The following is a 22870-nucleotide window of genomic DNA, read 5'->3' as shown; positions in this document are numbered from 1 at the left end:
TCACCTCCCTCCCAAAAGCTGGACCAGGTTCAGCCCTGTGGGCAGGAAGACCCCAGTGCCTGGTGCAGCTCCTGCTCCTCTCCCCTGCACCAATTCTGCTGGGATAAAAGCCCTGGGCTGATACAGGGGAATTGCTGCCAATACTGATAAAGCAAAACAAACTGTTAACAGCCCTAGCCAGGCTGGGGAAAACAGACTTTCCCTGGGAAAAGGCACCCACCAGCAGGCAATGAGTGGAGCTGACATTAAAAAAGGACAGACTCTGGCAGCAATGTCCTCTCCCAGGCCCTGTTATCTGTTATAATTCTGCTCCCCAACTCTGTGCAGGATGATCCCAGTGCTGCAGGACTGGGATCCCAGGGCAAGGGTTTGTTGGCACTGGAGGAATGCACTGTCTGTTCTGTCACTCTGGGGACAGGCACTGGCCAGGGCATCCTGTGCAAGCAAATGCAGCAGGGACACAACCCACAGGCAGTACCAGCTCAGCCTGAAAACCAGAGCCACCAGCCTTTTCTCAGCCCTGTCCCCAGCCAGGATGGCCAAGGTGGTATCTTCCCCCTCCATCCTGGGGAAAAGCCAATTCCCAAGGCAGACAAAGCCAAATCCAAGCTTTCCTCATTTATTCCCAGCCCAGCACTCCCTGCACACACTGTGGGCCAGGTTTGGGATCCTCCTGCTGACTGATGGTAGCAGCACAAGGCTGTGTTGCACATCCCAGACTGCTCCCAGCTCTCGGAAGCCAGTCTGGAAAACAGTCCTTTAGGGGCTGGGAAGAAACAGAGGAAAAGCTCCTACTGAAACTGTGCGAGAGAGAACATGCCTGGAGGAGAACCAGGGCAGGAAAATCAGACTGGCAGGCAGCCCTCTCGCCCGGGGCCTGTCTCCCAGTTTGCTCTACTGCCCTCACTGCACAAATGTGTCTCTCCCAGGGCGAGTGGAGCCCGTCCTTGGCCTCGCCCAGAGGGCACCCGGCGTGCGCTGCGGACGCCCTCCCCGTCCTCCTCCTCCACACTAAGCTGTTTTGCAGCCCGCTGAGCTCTGCCTTGGCACTGCACCCGCCTCTCCCTCCCCTCCCAGATTAATGCCGTGACATTTTGAAACCTCTCTCAGCTCATTAGGCAGTTGCGTAAGGCACCTGGCACTAATGCCACTAGGAGAGCTAACCTAATTAATGGTGCCGGCTGCCAGCGTGTGCCGCGCCGGGAGGGGCCGGCAGGGCGGGCTCGATGGCAGTGAGAGCATCCAACACCACCCAACACCAGGCTAGGCTTAGATTAAATTGTAGGAAACATTTCTTCCCTGTGAGGGTCGTGAGGCCCTGGTACAGGTTGCCCAAAGAAGCTGTGGCTGCACCATCCCTGGAAATGTCCAAGGTCAGGTTGGACATGGCTTAGAGCAACCTGGAATATTGGAAGGTGTCCCTGCCCATGGCAGAGGATGGAACTGGATGAACTTTAAAGTCCCTTCCAACCCAAATCATTCTATATCCCCAGAGCAGCCAGGCAGGGTGACACCTGCCCACTACCACTATTAAAGACATCCCACCATCTGCTCGGCATGGATGGGCACCCTTAAACCCAGGAGCACTGAAAACAAAGAGGATCCACCCAGCAAACTCCACCTGCTCCATCCAGGCTGCACTGGGGACGCAACCTCACTGCTGCTAGAAGCATGCAAGGAGATGAGCCACTCATCCCTTACCTTCTCTCATTCCCAAAGAGTCGGGCCACTTCTTCTCTCCCAGGGCTACGAGCCCGGGTTCTCCGCTCTAGCCGTTTCCTCTCCACCTGGAAGGCCTCACGATTACTGATCCTAATGGCCTTGGGAACGTCGGCCAGGGTGGTGTACTGCCGGCTGGCTTTAAAAGAAAGGGGACGCCCCGATTTCTCAGCTCCCCTTCCTACATCTCTGTTGCTGGAGTCCTTGTTCATGGGACAACTGCTCTTCGAGTCCAAGGAGTTCAGAGAGGAGCTGTGAATCATTCGGTCGCCTGATCGGATACCTGGGGAAGGAAAGGGCTGGGCATGCTCCTCTGAGGGCGATTTGGGATAACTGTACCTGTTGTTCGGGGTGCTGGGGCTGGGTGGGCTTGGTGGGGGTGGCAGTTGCTGCTCTTCCAGCTTCGAGTCTTGTTTGGTCTTCTCCAAGGAGAAGTACCCGCTCTCGACACGTGTCTTCCGCCCGCAGTCTATCCGGTCTCCGTTCATGGAGCTCTCCTCTAAGGGACAGAAAAATCACCGTGCTTGGTTTCAAGTCCAAGTTCTGCTTTTAAGAAACAAACACCCTGATTCCACCCAGGACAGGGGCAGGTGTGAGAGCAAAGTTGGTCTTGGCAGCAGCCCCATGAGGTGATACCTCTCCTGCACCCTTGGCTCTTCCACCCTGACCAGCCCTCACACCCATGGAGATGGTGGGATAGTCTGCAGAGAGCTGGGGATGCTGATCCAGCCCTTGGGCCAGGTTTGTAGAGGTGAAAGATCTGAACTTTCAAACTAAGAAAGGGGCAGCTGCAGTCACAGCTCTGCATCCATTTCCATCCCTGTCCTTCCCAGCCTGGCAGCAAGCACAGCTCCATGGGTGCAAGGCAATGGACACCTCACTGCAGAGAACATTCCCCATCTGAGTAGCAAGATAAGGGAAATGTCTCCAGCACTGCGACCTGCCCCCAGCTCCAAATGTTCCAGGGAGAACAACAGCATGACCACCACAATGTTACAGCAGTGCTGGCATCCCCATCTCTCACCTTCCTTGCTGTCCAGCACAGGATCCTTCATGGAGCTGGCAGCCCCAGCCTGGCCTTGCATAGGGCTCTGGGCTGGGCCAATGCCACTGCCCCCATCTGCTTGGTCCTTGCCCCTCATTTCTTCCTGCCAGAGCGTGGACTTGGTGGCAGGGATCTTCTCAGCGCTGGGAATGTTGCTGCTGGTCACAGCCATTTTAGCAGGACCAGGCTCCTAAAAAAACAGGAGACACAGAAAGTTGGAGAGTTTTTCCCAACTCCATACTCAGGGTCCCCAAGGGCTTGGCCCTGAGGTGTGAATTCCACATAGGATGGGTGCTGCCCACGACACCTCACAGCGGGACAGGGATGGGACAGTGACATGAGTCAGTGCTTTATGCCCTTTTAAAACATTCCCCATCATCTTCAGTGCTTCTCTGCTAACAAGGAGCTCTGAAGTCCATCAGATGATGGATGATGCCCCTCTGGTGGCCACAGCCCAGGCAGCCCAGGTTCAGAGTGTGACCCAGAAGAGGCAGCAGCTTTCTCAACTCCTTCCTTGGCTTTGTTCATTAGCAGATGTTTTGCTGCTGTCATATTAAGCTTCTGCATTCACAAATTATTTTTCTTAAAGCCACCAATAAATCAGTGACAATTAACTCCCCTTTGGATTGTGGGAAGTTTTCCAGCTGCTTTCCAGGGAGCAGGGGGGAATACAGGAACTGGTAACTGAAAGCTGGGAACAAGGGCTGCAAAGAGCATCCTCTCTATCCTTTCCTCCCACATCAGGTGGGTTTTGGCCCTGCACCTCCACTGGCATTTGCAGGGCTGTGCTGGAGCCACCAGGGATCTCCCAGGGGGTCCTGGCTCCACGAACAGAAATGACAAGCAGCAAATGACCTCCGTTTAAAAAAAAATCCCCTTGGGAAATTTCACACTAAAGGAATGCAGTGTTGGAGGTAAATGATCCAGAGTTCATGGGCATCTTGCTCAAGGGGACCCTGCTCAAGCAGAGGATCAGGCCAATCTCCAAGGTCCCCTACACCCGCCTTCATTGATCCAAGCCCAAAGCTAATCACCAGCTCAGGATATATATCTTTATATATCTCTTGTACACACCCCCATGTAATTATTTGTAGATATATATTTAATTAGGCAGAGATGTGGGCCAAAAAGAAGTCTGTGAGGAAGCAGAGACATTAACTCTCTGCTGCTCAGGGGTATGAACAACTCCAAGAGGCACAATGCACCAAAATCAGCAAAACCAGCCTCAGGTTGCATGAGGTGTGTCTGGGCACGCTCTGCTTACCTGAGCCTGCCACACCCCTGTGCAAACCCAGGGCAGAGCCTCAAATCCCACATTTCAGCCCCAAACCCTGTCTCAGGTTCCCATCGGCAGCAGGCAGGCACACAAAAGCAAGGAGCACAGCAAAAGCTGCAGAAGAAACCTGCCTTTTCCCCCCTCAAACTGCAACCTGCTTGCAAAGCAAAGTGAAAACATCTAACACTCCCTGTCCAAAAGTCTGCAGCAGGAGTGGCATTCCCTGCATTGCTCCTACCCTGCTGATTTTGCAAGGGGATGATGCAAAATGATGGGGGGAGTTGGAAATTACCTTGATGCTCTGAAAGCATCCAGTTGTAAACAAGCTTAGCTCTACCACAGGCAAGCAAAAACTATGTGAGAGTGAGAAAAAGCAGGAATATCCAATTGGTTTTTTAATATCACAAAGGTATTCATCCTTCCCTAAGCAGCTCTCATGATCTCCTGACTGATTATTGTGTGGCCATCTTTAGGAAGAGTGCAAGCTTTCTCCACCAGCACATGGAGAGCAAGCTGAACAGCAGCCAACTTCAGGAGAGGCCATTTCACAGAGGAGAATTTAGTGCTGATTTTCTCCTCAGCATCCTCCTTCCTTCTCTGGACCAGCCACCTGCATCAGCAGGATCTGGGAGACAGAGGAAAGATGCTGCTTCTGCCTTTGCAGGTTGCTCCTAAGTGCCTGACACAGCACAGCATCCATCCAGCAGTGGAGGAGGTTGGTTTTGCAAAGTGAATTTGAGCCTTTTTCCAGCACCATGGGGCTGGAAGCTATGGGATGGAGCAAGTGGAAGGAGGATACCAAGCAAGACAGGGTGGTCTGTCCCAGGACAAGAAGGCAGTGTGTTACAAGGGTCCCTGGTCCCCATCCCCAAGCACCTGGGGAGCCCATCTGCTCACGGGGAGCCAGCATCCTTCCCACAGCCGCTTCCCTTATTTGGTGCTCAGGAGCTCAGATCCTGTACGGTTTCCAAGAAGTTGCCATGGTGATGAAATGTAACCCAGAATGATGTTTTTCTGGCTCTGCGCCTCTTCTCATCTCCACCCCGTCCCCCTCCTGAACCCAGCCTGGGTTTAGTGGTGCACTCCAGCCAGGGTGAGCATCCCTGCCCTGCTGCATCCACTCCCTGGGGTACCCCAAATGCAACAGTCCTCTTCTTGAGAACTGAGGACTGACAACTCATAACGTGAAGGGAGGAGACATTTTCCCTGGAGCATCATCACCAGAGCCAGCACTTGAGGGGCTGTTCAGGCTGTGAGGACCCCAGACTTTGGCAAGGGGTGGCTCAGTCTTACAGCTTGGTATGCAAAAAAGGATCATCTCCCCACTGACTTTTTTTCCCATTGCCCAGAACATCTTTATCCAGTGGAGTGATGAAAACTTATTCAAACAAACACTGTACAAAACCCATCCATGCCCCAGTTTGCACCAGAGCCATCCTTGGAACTTTATCAAAGAGGACCTGAAAACCAAGGCTCAGGGGAGCCCTGACAAGGCTCAGAGGAGCCCTGATGCTGGTTTTGGTCGCCGGCACGGCTGGAGGAGCCCTCCCAGCCAGTCCCCTGTGGCAGTGGGATGAGTGCTCAGAGGTCAGGCAGCCTCAGGGACACGGCTGTTCTCAGCCTTGGCGAGGGACAAGGGTGGCCTTGGGGTCACGTTCCCCATCTGTGGGATTCTCCCCCATTCCGGCCACGTGGGAGCCAGGCAGGAACGAGTGAGTCACGGCCGGCCCCACTTTTTACCATTTATAGTCAAAGTGAGCACGAAGCCACTGTTGGGTCCCTGGAGAGCCCAGCTCCGGCCCCCGGAGCTCCCAGCCTGGCCCTGGCCTTTAGTATTTTCCTTTCATTCCCATTATCTCTGGGGTCATCTCAAAGGGAGTAACTGGAGCCCGATGGAATTTCATCCTGTTTCTGACGAAATGGCCCATGAACAGCACCTCTCCATGGTCCCCCATGGGGAACATATGGCTTTGTGGCCACTCCCAGGACTGTGTGCAGGGGTGGCACCACAAAACAGCACACAGAGGGCAAAACATGTCCCAAAGCAGACAGAAAAGCAGGAGTGTGTGACCCTGGAAGTGAGACCAAGAATTAATTTGAACTGATCTGCTGCCCTGGTTTGCCCCAGCTCTCACCCTCCACACAGGCATCAGAGGGCTGCTGATCCTGACGCCTTGGGGGGATCTACCCCAGGACCAGAGCAAGACCATGGCCCTGAGAGGGAGGCAAGGGACTGGGTGACAGTGTGTGTGTGTGTTCCTGGGTTACCTGGGGAGTTGGGGGCTCTACCTTCCTCTTCTTCTTCTGATTCTGCTTGTTTGTCCTGGGATAGACGATGAGCATCTCCAGCCACCTGCAGGCAGAGAAAGCAGAAGGTGAGGTCTGTGCCACAAGGATAGGAGTGATGCTGACCTGGTCAGGGTCAGCTTGGTGAACAATACCCAGAAACCATCCCAACCAGCTCCTGGGGGCAAAATACGGCAGGAGAAGAGGGATGACCCCAGGGTGCTCTGTTTCAAACCCCACACTCTGCAGAAGTGAGGCCACAGCCAAGGCTACCACAGGGCAGGGATTCAAGGATCCTGAAAGACACTGGAGAGGGACAGAGCCTCCAGCAGGAGCGTCCCCCCTTGAGCAATGCCAATACCCGCACACTGCAGACAAAGCGCTTTTGTCCAAGGAAGAGCAGCATGAACTCAGCATTGAGAAGTCCTGTGTCCTCCCACCGTGGCCTGACAACCTGCCCCCACATCTCTGAGAACTCCACAGAGATCCCTGGACCACTGGGAAACATTCCTGCTTCAAATGTCCTTGCTCTCCTTTCCTTCTCCCCCGGCTTTGCACGCTGCTGTTGTAAAGCGTTCAGAGGTGACCACATCAAGTGGGGTTTGGTTAAGCAATAAACGCCAGAAGCACAGAATGAACGTAAAACAAATTCTCCCCCAGCCAGGGAAATCTTCCTGTCGTGCTGCAACTGCAAACGAAACCAGCCTGGCTCAGCCCCAGAGTGGGACTGCTCGGGGATGATTAATGCCTGCAGTCAGGAGCAAACGCACTGCTTCAAAACCCATTGCTGGGCTGATGAGCAATAAATCAGCCCCACCTCACTCTGCAATGCCTCTCCCTCCCACGGCAGGCAGGACTGGCAACAAAGGCTGAGCTGGGAACTGGAGAATGGGGAGAGGGTGGAGAGAGCAGACCATGGGGGCTGGCCACGGTTTGGGGCACAGTCACTGCTCCTGCCAGGAAGGAGAGGAGCTTGCTCCCCTGTGCTGTGATTCCCACATGGCTCTGCATCCCCGCTCCACTGCAACACGTCGCTGTGAATGGGGTTGGGGGGACAGGTTTGCCAGCCCAAGGTTCACCTGTGCTCACTTGTCTCAGCAGGGCAGGGAGGTTTCAATGTGTGAAAATACTCATCTGGACAAAATCCCAAGCTCTTGGTAGAAAAATGTCTATTTCAACAAGTATTTACAAAACAAGGGGAGTCACAATGAATGCTTGGAACCAGGAATCTCAGCAGAAAGTGCTGACTCTGCTGCTGCCACGGCTGGGGGAGGCAGGAGATGCTGTGCCTTGGGAACAGTGGGAAAGAGTAAGTGTTCATCCCTTTAACTTCCTGCTGGAGTTTCAAATGTTGTCAAATTCTGGGAGGGAGGCACTGAGCTGTGGGCATTCCGTGTGGGAAGGGCTCTCAGGTGAGCAGCAGCACAGCCACATTCCGTCACTGTGTGCTGGCAGCTCAGCTCTCTCAGGGTTCTGTACCTTCACCAGCACCAGCTTCAACCCCAGCTGGCATGTGGGTGATGGAAAAGGATGTTTCTAGGTCACCACCCAACACCTGGAGTTGGGAAATTTACCCTGATTTGCTCATTTTAGTGGTCAAATCTTCAGTGTCACTGAGCCACTGCATTCCTGTGATATATTAATCATCCTTGGAGGAGAGATGCTCCCCAGGGACCAGGGAGGTGGAGAACATCCACCCCAGGGTTCCACATCTGCCCAGGGATGGATGAGCAGAGCGTGTACGGCACTCAGGGTCGGACATGCCAGCCCCAGAATTATGGGACCTGCCACTGGTGTGGGGACAGGACCTGTGCCAGTGGGCTGGGTGCCAGAAGGGATCCCTAGAAACACTGTGGAGTCACCACAGCAGCCACCATCAGCCTGGGTATGCACACCCATAGCAGCCAGGCTTAGTCAAGGTCCTACCCACCTTCCTCTTCCTCCTGGCTAATGGAAGAGCCTGGGAGTGGCTCAGCCCCAGATCTGCACTCACCCACTGATGATCTCCTTGTTCTCAGCCCGGATGAAATGCTCCTTCTCCGGCGTCAGGATGCACAAGGAGAACTTCTGCCCTGTCCGGCTCTCCCCATCCACCACATCCGTGCACTGGTTCATGTTGATGGTGCCCTGTGGGAGGGTGGTCGGCTGCGAGGGAAAGCAGAAAGGAGCAACTTTAAGGAGAGAAAAGCAGAGGAGTGCAGAGCTGAGCCCTAAAACCTCTCCTGGAAGACACCAGGATCCTACACACCAAGATGCTTTGCTCACAGGTAACCAGATCCATCTGTGTGCCAGTGTACAGCAAAGCTCTGTACCATACATGTGGGGACACAGACCAACAGGTACAACTCCTGCCAGACCAGTCTGGTCCACTGCTGCCAGTGAGGTGCTTCTCCTATGCCAAATACCCAGGGAAGGATGGCTGCCCTGCTGAGGCACCCGGACACCAAGGAAGGGCACCAAGTGGCCAGCTTTGGGTCTGCAGCTGCAAACCATCTGGGCTGGTGGGGTGGCACCTGGGGACAGGGATGACAAAGTAGCAATCCACTGCCCTCAGCACAGGATGGCTCAGGGATAAACAGACAGACACAGCGCCAGGTTTTTTTCATTACAATTTTTAAAAACCCATGCAGTTTGCCAGGGAGGGACTGCAGCATGGAAGGAACCTTGCCTGGTAGGTTTTCTGAACAGTAACACCTCTCAGCCCCATAGCTCCAAGGAGACCTGGTGAAGTGGGACAGGTGCCGGCCCCTGTGGCCCAAGGAGACATTGAGGGACACCCAGAGGGGTGTCAGCACTGACAAGAGCTGACAGCTCCATCTGGAGCAGCGCTGGCTCATCCGATTACAGCGTATCCACCCATCCCCAGTGCCTGCAGCCCTCCCCCCTGAGCAATTCCACGGCTCCCATGTCCCCAGCCAGGCTCGGTGACACCAGGGTCCTTGCAGCAGGGTAAACCTGCACCTAGAACATAAATGACTAAGGGAGAGTTCCCTCCAAGCTGCCAACAGCACCGAAGGAGGACCTAAAGCAGCCTGTGGACACCTCCTCACCCTGCCAAAGCCTCCTTGTGCCCTCCAGATGGCAGGGCCAACAAGGAGACGGATTTCTGGCAGATGCTGTTAAGGTTTTTACCATGGAAACCAGCTCCCCTGCCAGTAAAATCCCTCCAAAAGCAGCCTGTGCCATGCAAAGAAAGGGTGACAGGGGACAGCTCAACGGCCCCAGCCTACAAACCCAGAAAATTCAGATCAGAGTCCTCAGTTTAGCCATCTGCAGGTAGTGGGAAAGAACCCCTTTCCCCAGGAAAAAGGCTTCCCCTGCAGCTGTGTCCCTGGGTGGAAGCATCCTATGACAGTGCAGGGGTGGCAAGGAACCATCACAGGTGCTGCAGCATTGGGTACATGAACAGGACCAGCTGTACATCAGGGACACCAAACCCTTTTCTTTTCCTTGTGAAAATCAGCACCCAGAGACCCCCCCAGGATGAAGGGAGAGAAAGCAAAGGCTGGCCCAGACCCCCAGCACAGCGCATGCCCAGCCTCCTGCCCTGCACACCACGGGTAGTCAGCTCCTAAGAGGATTTTTTGTCTTAGACAACAAAAATAAAACCCCGCTTTCCGGGAGCTATAAAAACCCAACGGAAAAACTTTCTCCTGTTCCAAGTGGAGTCTTAGAAAAGTTTTTGTCTTGCTGGCCTCAGGCACAGACAAGGCCTCCAGGACTGTAAGATCCAGGTCCAACCTCCTTCCCCTCCCAGAGCAGTTTTGCACCAGGGAATTCAACAAGGGCAGGGGGGTGACGAGGAGGGAGGGAGCCCCAGTCCCACAAGGGGATCCTGGATCCCACAGGCCACTCAGTCCCTTGATTCACTGTAAGGCCCCAGAAGGATCTGGCAGGGAGCTGGCACAGGAGGAGAGGAAGAACCAACACCCTCCAACCCCATGGCAGTTCAGGGCGGCTGCTCCTGCTGCCCACACCCAGCCCTGACCGAAGCGTGCCGGGAGCAGAGGAGCCGGTTTGGGGCCCTCCACTGTCAGGCTGGCCCTGCAAAGTGGTTTTGCCACTCAGCCCTCCTTGTGAAGGGTGAATGCTGGCATCTTGTACAGCCTGACACATGGGTCTACATCCACCACTGCACCTCTGAGCCAGGACACCAGGAGAGAGCTGGGAACAGAGCTGGGAATGACCCTCTTCCACCTGTGGCCCTAGGGATGAATCCTCCATCCCACAGCAACTCCCCTGCACCTCCACACCCCTCAGCAGCAGATGAAACCTGACAGACCAGCAGCCTCACTCACTTGGGATGTAAATTCCTTTACACCATTTCTTTCCTTCCTCAGAGGCAGCACAGGCACTTTGAAGTGAAGCAAAATGCAAATAGTGCCTGGTGGAAAACCATGTGCACAAACACAGACTCCACCAAGGAAAAGGAGATGGCTTGGACCCCTTCTTCACCTCTGAGCACCTGTTTCTGGGCTGTGGGTTTCTCAAGGCCAGGAAACCTTGGAGAAGGATGAGCAAGGTCGCTCCCTGGCCAGGTGAGGACTGTGTGGGTCCAGCAGTTGGAAGGGAATAAACAAATGCAGAAGCAGAGGCGTTGCATGGCAGAGACACCAAAACAACAGGGCTGGAATTTCAACCAGGCCTTGGAAGAGCAGAGGCTTTGATACAAGGCTGAATTCAGCATCAGACCCCAGGGTGGCTTCGTGTCTGGGTGAGGCAGGAGTGGATGCTCAGGCTCGGCTCCTGCTCCAGCTGCTGCCAGTCCCCAGCTGAGGGACAGCCTGGTCCCCTGGCACTGGCCCTGCCTTTGCCCTTTCCCATGCTGCTGCCAATGATAGCCCACAGCTATCCCAGAACGGGATCTGGTGGCTGGTGTGTCATTTAACTAGGGGTAGGGGTAGAAACACAGCAGGATGTACCTCTCTGGAAGTAGAGGACACCATTACAGCCACCATCACCAGCAGCAGCTCTCCTTGATGCCGCCAGTGCCACCAGGTGCCTCCAGCCCAGTCACTCGAGCAGTCCCCATCCCTCAGCAGCACAGGAAGAGGAGCACTTGCATCACACGAGCAGCTACAGCTCCCCAGGCTGCCAGTACCAGCAGAGGAACCAGAGACAAGAAACAATTACATTGCTGTTTCCCTCTGGAATGACAGATCCCTATTGACACACACACGTGCTCACAGCGTCCCTCTCCATAACACACAAAGCCTGTAGAGCTCTCTCCTCCTCCTCCTCCTCCTCCTCTCCCTCCCTGTGTGCCCAGGGCGTGAGTCATGCCAGGCTCTCCACATCAACACCAGCAGCAGCCTCTGGATGAGATGCAGGGATCTTTGGATGGATGCTCCTAGGATGCAGAGCTCAGCAACCGCAGCAGCCCTCTCCTTGGGCAGTGGAAAGGAGGGGAAGAAAAAATGGGGACCTCTTAGAAGCTTGAAGGAAGAAATCTCAAGCAGGGCATTACTGCATCCTCCAGCACAGTGCTGGATGCTTCACAGGTGATGAACTCCCGGATACAGGAGTTGATGCTGTAAATCGAAAGGGTTTATCTGCAAAGCCCCTCATTTCCGTAAGACATTGCAGGGCTGAGGCAGAAAAACAGGATTATTTGAGGTAGAAAAACAGGATTATTTAGATTCAAAAATTTCTGAATTTTTTTCCAAGGATCTTCCCTATAATTTCTAACACATGGGGATCATGTCAGTTTGATACAAAATACAAGGGAGCTTTGCTCAGGAGCTGTACACAAGTGTTTTGGAGCAGGTAACCCCATGGTCAAGCTCATGGGGACTCTGCCATGGCCTCCATGGGACATGGCCAATGCCCAACCCGTTCTCTGGGGCTATTACACAACGTGGGTTGATGAAATCTGGAACACAACCTTTAGAGAAAGGCGATGGGGCAGGGGGAGGAGGAAACCAAACAAAAGGGACATTTTACTTTCTGCCAAGAACCAGGAGGGGAAGAGGAAAAAAAAAAAAACAACCCACAACCATTTGTCTATCTCACATGGCGGGCTGGTTGCCTTGGCACCAGGGCCTGGCTGTCCCAGGGGAGATCACAGCTCTGCTGTCCCACTCTGGGCTCAGGATCTGGCTGGCTCTGCCCTGGCTCCCAGCACTGCCCTGGAGCAGCAGCGAGCCTGCGGCGCCTGGGGAAGAGACATCCGTGCTGCCTCCATAAATGTGTCTTGACAAATGTTCATTCTCCCAGCTAAAATATTCATGAGGGTGGCTGCCGAGTGCTGCTCACTCGCAGCACTCCCCCAGTGCTCTGCAAAGGCAGCTCCTGTGTTTGTTAAAAGCTTCACCCAGCCCAGTGCCTGGGCTCAGCTGATCACAGTGCTCCAGGCACGGTGCAGACAGAAGGCAGCAAGGCCTCGCTGTCCCATCATCACATCAGGGCAATGTGGAGACAACCACGGCTTCAACAAGGGCACAGACAGAGCTTGGACACGCAGCTCCCAGCACCAGCATAGCACTGGGAGCCCAAACCAGAGCCACATCCACCATTCCCACTTGGAGGCCATCAAGAAAGCACCAACTCCTTGAAAAGTTAAAGAATTGTAGAAACACCTCCAATCATTAACCCAGGGCACTGCCAGGTCCTCCACTAAACCATGTCCTGAAGCACCACATCTGTGTCATTTTTGAACACTTCCAGGGATGGTGACTCCACCACTTCCCTGGGCAGCCTGTTCCTATGCTTGACCACTCTTTCATTAAAGAAATTTTTCCTGATACCAAACACAAAACTGCTCTGGAGCAACTTGAGGCTGTTTTCTCTTGTCCTATCACTTGTTAGCTGTGAGGAGAGACTGACCCACATTTGGCTACCACCTTCCAGGTAGCTGCAGAGGATCCCTTTCCAGAGGCACAGTCACCCCTTTCCAGCCATGCAAAGCGAGACATGACCTCCTAAATCCCAGCAGGGGATGCAGTTTCCAAACCCCAGCTGAGGATGCTCTGTGCACACACCCAGGGCTGGCTCAGCCTGCCCTGAGCTGCCCAGGCACCAGGCAAGCACGGCTGGCACAGCAGCAGGGCTTTAATGAGCCTTTTGGGCTCCCTGCCACCAGGCACGAGGCTATCGATAGGGCCACAGCAGGGCTGGAGCGCTGCGGTGGGTGGATTTTATTACACTTATAGATCAGCTGGCAGGCTGAGCATCCTGGATTTATTAAATTAGACAAAGGCACTTGAAAACAACCTCTGTGAGCTCTGCAAAAGGATGGACTGGAGCAGTCACCCATCAAAGGGCAGCAGGAGGTTGTGCTCCCACATCCCAATAGCAGCTCTGCTTCCCCTGTGCCATCCAAGCAAGAGGCAGGTATCTTCTGTTGGCCACCTGAGCACACCTTTCTCACCTGCAAACATCCTGTATCAGCACCTACTGCTCAGTGAAAGCCACTGAGAAACCTCCAGCCACGCACCAGGTGATGGAAAAACAGGTTTTTACCACTGGCAGGGGAAGCACAGAATCATAAAGGTTGGAAAAGACCTTTTAGATCATTCAGTCTAACCATCAACCAAGCACCACCACCATATTCACCATTAAACCACGTCCTCAGGTGCCACAGCCACAGGGTGGTATGAAGCAACACACATCCCCTGCACTTCAGTACTCACACCTTGTATCCCTGTGCAAGAAACAGGGGAAGATGCTCCCAGATGTCACCACTGCCTGGATTCACCAGCCTGCCAGAAGCCATTGTCCCTTTTCACAGATGGAGGCACAAGCAATGCTCTGCAGATGTGGCCTTGTCACCTGCCAACATGCCTCTGTACTGGCAACAAACCTGAGCCAGCACAAGAAGGGGATACAAGAAGGACACTTGCCCTGGTGTGCAGCTAGCAATGCAGAACATCCCCCAAATGGATAAATGCCACAAATGCCACTTCCCCCAGCCCCATCACAGATTTCCCCACTGTTCACCCTGGGTTGTTCATCATAGGTGCTGACAGCCAGCTCCTGAGATGTGTTTTGCTGAAGGGATTCCCCATAGCCCCAGATCACCCACCCCAAGGAGGATAGGGTTAGGGATAGATTAGCAAGTGCCACACACTGTCCCTGCATGCCAGCCCCTGAAGAGCCCTCCTGAGCCTCCACCAGGACATAAAACAACATCAGCTCCCCTTTTGCCAGTGGGATGGAATTTTCTTCTCTCAGGGAACAGTTTGAGAAGGGGGTGAAGAGCAGGGGCTGGGCAGGAGAGTTCAGCCAGGGGCCGCTTTTAAGCAGAGTCGGTGTTTATGTCCACAGACAGCGAGTCTAAACACTGAGCGAGGCCGGGAGCTGCCTGCGAACTGGCTGGGTGCACCCTCGGGCTCCTCTCCCACCCAGTGCCACCTCAGCCAGGCATGGGCAGCACCCATCCCAGGGGTGCCCAGGCAGCAAGTTTGGGGCCACACATGGCATTTGTAGCCCCGTGCCCACGGGCACCCATCCGGCGAGCGGGTGCTGGAGCGGAGCGAGCCCGGCTGGGGCTGTGCAGAGGCTGGAGCCGGCTTGTCTTGGCCTTATAAGGCTATTTTCGCACTGCTCTTGCTGCTCCCAGCTGCTCCCCACTCCAAAGCAGGGTCGGAGTTGGCAGCCAGAGCCTAGCCTGCCTCCTTCCTGTTAACCTCTTTCCTGCTGAACGGCCTCTGAGGGGTCTGTGCACGGTGGGAACAGCCGTATCCAGTCCTGGCACACCACCCGTGCCGGGCAGGGAGGGGGAGCAAACCGGGTGGTGGTCACCAAGGGAGTTCAACCTCCCTCAGCACTGGTGTCTGACCCTCCAGGTCCTCAGCAGCATCGACAAATCCAGGAGCCAGCCTTCCAGGGAAGCTTGCACCCATGGATACGCACATTCCACTTCCAATGCTGCTGGAGAGGAAGAGGGAGAGAGACGCAGAAAACGTTGGCATCATGATGGGAAGGACAGCAAGGTCCCACCAGGATGGGGTATCCTGAGGTTTCTCTGAGTTGCCATCCTGGCTGTTTGCAGACCAAAGCAAAAGCCAGATGTACAAAGAGCTTGGAGTATCCACTCAAGCCTTATCCCAACTCTTTGGGGACCAAAGCAGAAGCCCAGAAATGCACAGGCATTTGTCAGTCCTGCAGTGCCAAAGGCACCACCTTGCAGCCCTGTTATTCTTTCCTTTTGCTCTATGGGATTTAGATGCATTTAAAATGCAAAATGTCCTCCTCCCCTCTGAGGAGGGGGGTGGGAGGAATACATGATAACAGATCCAACCCCATCTGCTTGCAGCTGCCAGCGTGGCATCTTCCCTGCTCCCGGATGGAAACAGCCAAAGGGGAAGCAAATATCTGCAGCCTTCCAGCAAGCTGTCATGGTAATCAGCCTGATGGCAAAAATCCGGCAAGACCACGGACAGGGCAGAGCTTGGTGCAGGGATCATGACAGGAGTTTCCTGGAGAGGGAACCACAGTCGTTGAGGGGTGGGAAGGAAAAATGGGCTTCATTTGCATCTTGATACTTGAATCTTAAATTGCACTGTTCCAAATTGGCCTTGTCAACTTTATCCTCCACCCCCTCGGTGTAGGAGACGAGTCCCAGGTGGTCCCTGCACGGCGTGCCAGGCACACATGTGCAGGAGCTCACCACCACCTCTGAGCTCAGGGCCCTCCACAACAGCAAGGGGCTTCACCAAACACCAGCAACCACATCTCCCTAAGGTCACCCACACACAAAGATGGTCACACACACAGTGATGCCAGTCTTGGACACAGCTCAGGAGGAGGAAAGCTTGGATAGAGGCAGGATGACCTCTAACCATGTTGGCTAGCCCTGTTCCACCACAGCTGGACCTGGATTTCTTCTTCATGGGGATGAGGGAACATGACCAAGGTAATTGTCATCCAAGGAAAGCAGCAAATTAGATCAATCAAATCCCTGTACCTCCCACTAAGTAAACCCATTTCCTTTCCAGCCTAGAGGGGAAGGAGGGACATGTCTCATCTTCAGCCATCCCACAACCTCTCCTGCAAATGCAACCAAGCAGAGGAATCAGTGCAAAGACACAGGGACAGACCAAGACATCAGCAGCATCACAGCCATGAAGAGCCACCTCCAACAGCCATCATCTGGAGCTCTGGATAATTTCAGGTCCTGCAGCCACCATGGTGGGGTATCCCACCTTTACTCCCCACGACCATCAATACAGGGTCTTCTACCAGCACTCAACAACTGCAGAGGAGGAGAGGACAACCCAGGGGATCAGCAGCACCAGATCCACCGGAGGCTCGGGCAACTCCCACGGGCGCAGATGCCTCAGTGGAAGTTCTTAAATCCGGCCAAATTAGTCTGGAAATCCCATTATTCCCCAGCACCGCTCTTATGAGCTTTGCAGAGCTTCCTGCTGGGCTGGGAATACCAGGAGGCTGGGCTCCCAGGGTGCTTGGGGTCTGCAGCTGGAGGTGCAAGGGCCAACCCAAACCAAAGAGCTTGGCTTGGCTTGTTCAACCAAGCAGCAGCCACATCCTGCGCCCCACACCCCTACAGAAAACTCCACGCCCACTCTGCGTTGCTTCCAGCAGGTCTGTACCCTGCAGACCTTCCCAAAAGCCAAGGTGATGGCTGGAAAAGGTTTTCCAAACTTTGGTCATTGGCCATCCCACCGAATGGCAAAAAATGGGAGCCTTCCGGGCAGTTCCAAGAAGAAAAGTTCCCAACAGGCACACATGGAGAAAAGAGATCACCCAGCAGTTGCTTGAGCTGGGCTTTGCTGCTACAGGCACAATGTGGTGGAGGCACTGACACAGACAGCAAAAAGCCATCCTGGCCAGGCAGGCACCACCAGGTTCACAGACAAGTGGTACCTGGGGTAAAAAGTGCTTTAAATGCCCAGGAAAAAATTGCCACTAACACACGAGGCTGCTGGAACTGTCCCATGGTAGAAGCATTTTCTCCCTAAACCTGCTGCTCACGTCTGGCTCCTGTAGAGGAGTACAGGGAGAGGAGCGAGCTCACAGCCATGTGCTCCTTTGGGAGCAGCTGTGCAATCCCAGCAGAGAGGAGCAATCTGGGGCTAGTGCACGTGAGGGAGACGAGCACAAGAGGTTTCTCCATCCCCTGGGATGATTTACTTCACTCCCCCCAGCATTGGCCTGTACATGGCATTAACCACCCAAGCAAGCCGAATGTCCCCTCCCTCCACACATCTGCTCCATCCATAATCCCTCCTGTCCCTCCCCTAACAGGAAAGCAGCCAGGAAAGTGAACCAAAACCCTAATTATATCCCAGTAGCTCCCCAGCGCCCTGGTGATCCCTGTGACTTTACTGATGCGATCGCAACAGGGCTGATGAAATGTGGAGGAAAGGGCCAAGGCTGGGTGTGCTCCAAAACCCCACCTTTCTCTCCAGTCACACCATCACAACAGGTGGAAATCCCGTATGAGCTCAGGATGCTGTTGGGACACTTCTAAAACCACCCTGTGTGCCTGTTCCCTCTGCCTCCTCTGCCCAAGGACCAGTCACCCACAGCAAAGGGAACTGGGAGGAGAGTGGTGACAGCCACGGGTCACAGTGGGACAGCAGCCCATGGCCTCACTGCAGCTTCCCAGGGCGATGTTTGGCCATAAAATCACAGAAAGCCACAGCTACGGCACCTTGAGCCACAGCACCCAAGGCTTGAGGGGGGTGGTGCAAGAGCCAAGACCCCCAGGATCATGCCACAGAATCCAGAATGGTTTGGAAAGAACCTTAAAGCCCATCCAGTTCCAACCCCCTGCCATGGGCAGGGACACCTTCCACTCTCCCAGGTTGTTCCAAGCTCAATCCAACCTGGCCTTGGACACTTCCAGGGATCCAGAGGCAGCCACAGCTTCTCTGGGCAACCTGTGCCAAGGCCTCCCCACCCTCACAGGGAAGGATTTCTTCCCTACAGCCCCATAGCAAGGAGTGCCATGGCAGCAGAAGACAGGGCACATGTGAGGCACATGCCAGGCAAAGACAAAGGGAAAAAACCTCCATGGAAGGTGGGACCTTTCCTGCTTTCCCCAGCTCCTGGAGCACCCAAAGCTCCTCATGCAGCACCTCTGTCCCTGGACCTGCTCTCCTGTAGCAGCACAAGAGGAGCTGCGCTGCCTGCGGCGGGCGGCAGAGCACAAGCCTGTTAACACACTCCCACAAACCAGCTCCTGGATCAAATCCTGCAGGAAGGAGGTGAAGGGTAAGTGAAGTTGCTGCACACGTGATTTACCTATGGTAATTTCAACTTTCTGCAAAGCTGTCTGGCTGTTTTATCTCGTTACCTACTTGCAGTCAGACTTCAGTGACTGCAGGGAAGAGCCTCCTCTGTAGCTTTGAATAAACAGGGCAAAAAAAGATCTTACAAAATACACATTACCACAAGCACATGAACACGCTGTTACCTGGTCTAGCATAAAGGAAAAACAGTATTTTGATGGCTTTTCTTTTTTTTTCTACTTTCGTATCTTGTAGCCCGTGATAAGCAAATGAGCAAGACCAATAATCAAATCTGCCTGGAAATTCTCATTTGAGAATTTGCCTCATTTGAGAGATGTCTCAAAACCTCAAAACAGCAGACAAAAGGGGGAAGACTCCTGCAAAATCCCTGCGCTTGGTAACCCTGAGAAAAGCTGTTTACAAAACCTTACTGAAGACCTCAGCATGTCTCCACGCAAGTTTTAACCTGACGTCCCTTTTACAGCCTCCAAACCTGATGAATAATTCATACCCAGGATAAAGCAGAAATATCATATTCACCAATGCTTACCTAACAGAGAAACAAGGACTGCAAATAAGTAATTTATTAACCCCAAACCGTGTTGCTGCTTGAACAGAGGGCACACCTCAGCTTTTGGTGGAAAAATCGCTGCTGAGCCGAGGCAAGAGAACGTTGAGACCCCAGCTCTCACCACAGCTCCAGCACCAACACGCCTTGTCCTGGGCTCAGGGAGATGCCAGTGGGGGGAAAACCTCCCAAGAGCAAAGCTGGGAGCTGCCACCCTCCCTCCTCCATCCTCCTCCTCCTCCTCGGGGGTCGCAGCTGCCCCTTCTCGGTCGGGTGGGAAGCCCACAACCCTGCGCTCGCCCACGGCTCCAGCCGCTTTCTCAGGCATTCCAAAATTTGGCCGGAGTCTCTTTTTGCAGCACGCCCCCCTCCACGGCTGGACGCCTGCCTAATTGCGTATTTATTTATTTCTGCATTTTCCCAGCTCCCTGCACACACTGGCGCAGGGTGGGGGGGGGAGAAGCCAAGGCCGGCTCCCAATGCGGACCCAAAAAAAAAAAAAGAAAAAGAAAACCAAAAAGGAGGGGGTGCAGCTCCCCACATTCCCCGGAGGGTGGGAGGAAGCCGGGAAGCGCAGGGCTGGTTGGGAAAGGGGTGGGAGCGGGGGGCAGGAAGGGGGGACGCCGGCGGCATCGCCCACCCCCTTTGCTTTTGTGCGCGCTTGGGGAAATTAAAAATAGCTGCGTCCAAAGAGTGGCTGCAAGCGCCACAAAGAGCGTGTTGAGCGGAGGCAGCTGCAAGCTATTTGCTGGCCCTGGTAATCAGCATCTCGGCTTGCAGAGCCCCTCTGGCCCCCCCAGCCCCTTCCTCCCCTGCCAGAAGCTGCCGCTGCCTTTCTCCAACCCACATATGTCATGTCAACAATCAATGAATGCGGGATCTCTGCCGGGGAAAAACAGGGGGAACGCGCTTTGATTTTTGGAGCAGCTTTGTTGCCTTGTTCCATTCACGTCCTCGTCCTCCTCTCTGAGCTGTCACTGAGGGGTTTGCAGCACTGAATCCCACCAGTCAATGCCAGGATACCTCATGGCCCTCAGCAGGAACAGGGATGTGCCAGCTGCTGGGATGCTGCTTCTAGGAGCAGGGAAAGGGATGCTATTACCCAGCATCACCCAACCTGTAGCCCACAGCCCACTGGTGGTCCTCACTGACCTGATCCGGTGGCCTACGACAGGGCTGGAAAGAATTAAACCCTACTCCAGCCCCACCACATGGCTACAGCTGTTGGGCTCAGGGTTGTTCTGCAGGCACCTCATTTCACATTCCCTCCCTAGCACCAAGCAACAGCAGGGAGAAAAAAATGGTGTTTGTTGGTTCCTTGGGTGGTTTGGTTGTTCACGTGTGGACTGGCACGGCCACCCAGGAACTGGAGGATGCTTGGGAACCCAGCGTTGCCCTGGCTTGGGAAGAGTTGGGATCAGGCACCCACTGCTGCAGCCCCTTCCTCTTCTGCCTGGGGGGACCACAGGGCCCATGTGAGGGTAACTGCTCAGCCTTAGCTGTGTCATTTCACTGACAGCCCTGGCATCTCCCCTCCTAAATGCCATCAGTGCTCAATTTCCACTTTAACCTTTTACAGTAGGTACAACTTTTCCTTCATCAAAACCACAGGTCCAGGAGTCACAAAGGAACTCCAGCTGCTACAAGTGCCTGTTTTGCTCTGCCCCACCATGAACAAGATAAATGCAATCTAAACTCCAACTCAGTTCCCTCGCTGCTCTGGCACACACCTACAGAAATGTCTTTGCTAGGTCCTGAGGGACGAGGAGTGGGGAAAAAGCAGAAGGATGGAGCCACTTGAACCTGTCCTTGCTGCTCAGCCTAAGAGCAATTCCAGCTTTGTGGCTCACCCCGCAGAAGACAATAGAGGCTGTGTTTTTTCCAGGAAGGAAGCACCTGGGCCAGGTCATCAAAGCAGCTTGTGTTAGGAGGTCACTGCCTGCATCGAGCTTTCAACTCCACTTTCATCCTCTTTCTGCCTGTTAACTCCCAAACCTCCCACCACGGACTATTTCTCACTGGGGCCTCTCCCTAGAGGGTCCTGCAGCCACAAAATATCCTTCTTGGAGGGCTTGGATGTGGACAACGGTGTTCTCCAAAGCTCACAATAAACTCAGGCACTTTTGGGGCCCTGATGACAGTCCCTGGCCATTGCCAGCTGCCAGGACTCGTGATGGAGCCAGCCCTAGAGAAGACCTTCCTGTTCCCTCAGCCCCCTCCCAAATCCTCCTTCTGCAGCTCAGCAGTTTTACCTTCCCAAACACACTAAGCCAAACTAAAAAACATAAAACAGAAGAGGGTTCAGCAAATGAACTCCTCATTCCTGGAGAAGCCCACAGGTCTCCTTACAGCAGGACCCACCTCATGCATCAACTGGGGCCAGACACTTAGAGCAGAGAGAAATGGGAAGACATGAACCCCCTAAAGTCACCATTATGGGATCTCCACACCCAACCCCAGTAATGACCCTTGCATCAGCATCAAGACAGACATTAATATAAAACCACAAGTAAAGATCTGTGTATCTTCCTCTCACCCCCTTCAAGGTTTCAGCAATGTCCTGGGGAATTAATTCCCAGGGCACCCTGTAGGTTCTTGGATATTTTTCCCCCAAATCAGTATTGAAAATAAAACACAACAAATTCATCAAAGATCTCTGAGCTCTGTAGAGAGTCACCAGCACTTATGCTGTTTCTGCATCTTTAGAGCAGTCACAAGGATGTATGTGTCCCTTCTCCCTTGCACCCTGATTTCAGATGTCCCTTTCCTGCCCAGCTTCTCTGAAGGACAAAGGATCTCTGCTTCCAAATTTTCCCATAACTTCCTTATTGCTAGTGCATCTTCTGTGAGATACACACCAAACATCCCACATAAAACCTCCTCACAGATCACTGCCCACCCTGACTTGACTACATCCAGTCTTGGAAAAAAACTGGGATAGGGGTCCCTGTTCATCTGAGTCGCACGCAGCCACTCCCACCCAGCCTTCCTGTCCCTGCTTACTTTAAATTTCAAACATGCTTTGATTCAAGCAAAAAGCTTTTTATGCTAAACAGAAACTGAAAGTCTTGATCTGGCAAACAGAGGCACTGGCAAAATTGTGTCCATGGGGGGAAACCACTGGGAATGAGGAGAATGGGGTTTGTAAAGCCTGCTGCTCCCACGGAGGAGGGGGCAGGGAGAGCTTGGAAACACTAATGGCAAAACGTGTGGAAAAAGTAAGGACAGAGAGGCCAGGATGTTTAAGGTTCGTTTTTAATCCCTGCCAATGAATTTCAATTCTGTGCCAAAACTGAAGTAAACTGCTTTGATCTAAAAAGGAGGAAAAAACCACACACACGGGTTCTTGGCTTCTTAAAACAATACAGATGACAAAGGAGGTAACTACAACGAAAATTAACGCAGCACAGCTCTGCTGACAGTGACATTTTAAAATGCCCCTTTCCTCCACATAAAGAGATTTTTGGAGGGGGGTGAATTAGGAAACAATAATTACACAGGTCTGTGGATCACAGAATCAGCAAGCACGCATCCCTTCCTCTGATCCCCCTCCAGCTGCCACCAATGCTTACACCATTCTCCTTTTTTACCCATTTATCAGTTTCTTAGGTTTCTGTGGCCAGGACTGGGGCCTGGGGCAGAGCAGGTCTCCAGATGTGACCCCACAGCCCTGCTGTTTAGTGCCAGACCTCCCACCTCTGAGCTGGCCTCTCTTCTATTTATACACCTAGCCCAGGGGTCCCAGTGCTCCCCTAACCATTCCCAGATGCCAGGCTGGC

General features: G+C 53.7%; 1 protein-coding gene across 3 annotated transcripts in view; it reads right to left on the bottom strand.

Annotated features, from left to right (window-relative positions):
- Positions 1 to 22870, bottom strand: part of MPRIP (myosin phosphatase Rho interacting protein) — a 73739-nt gene that overhangs the window by 33761 nt on the left and 17108 nt on the right. For 2 of the 3 annotated variants that reach the window (XM_058849460.1, XM_058849463.1), the window contains exons 4-7: positions 8320 to 8471; positions 6309 to 6393; positions 2744 to 2954; positions 2059 to 2218 (exon numbers count right to left, since the gene is read on the bottom strand). In XM_058849460.1, coding sequence (XP_058705443.1) covers positions 2059 to 2218; positions 2744 to 2954; positions 6309 to 6393; positions 8320 to 8471 — 608 coding nt within the window. Of the gene's footprint in view, positions 1 to 1701; positions 2219 to 2743; positions 2955 to 6308; positions 6394 to 8319; positions 8472 to 22870 lie in introns of all 3 variants that reach the window. The other variant, XM_058849461.1, reaches the window with a different exon arrangement.

The sequence above is a fragment of the Poecile atricapillus genome, chromosome 14 (assembly GCF_030490865.1).
Source record: "Poecile atricapillus isolate bPoeAtr1 chromosome 14, bPoeAtr1.hap1, whole genome shotgun sequence".
In the NCBI taxonomy this organism is placed as follows: domain Eukaryota; kingdom Metazoa; phylum Chordata; class Aves; order Passeriformes; family Paridae; genus Poecile; species Poecile atricapillus.
This window is presented reverse-complemented; position numbering and strand designations above follow the sequence as displayed.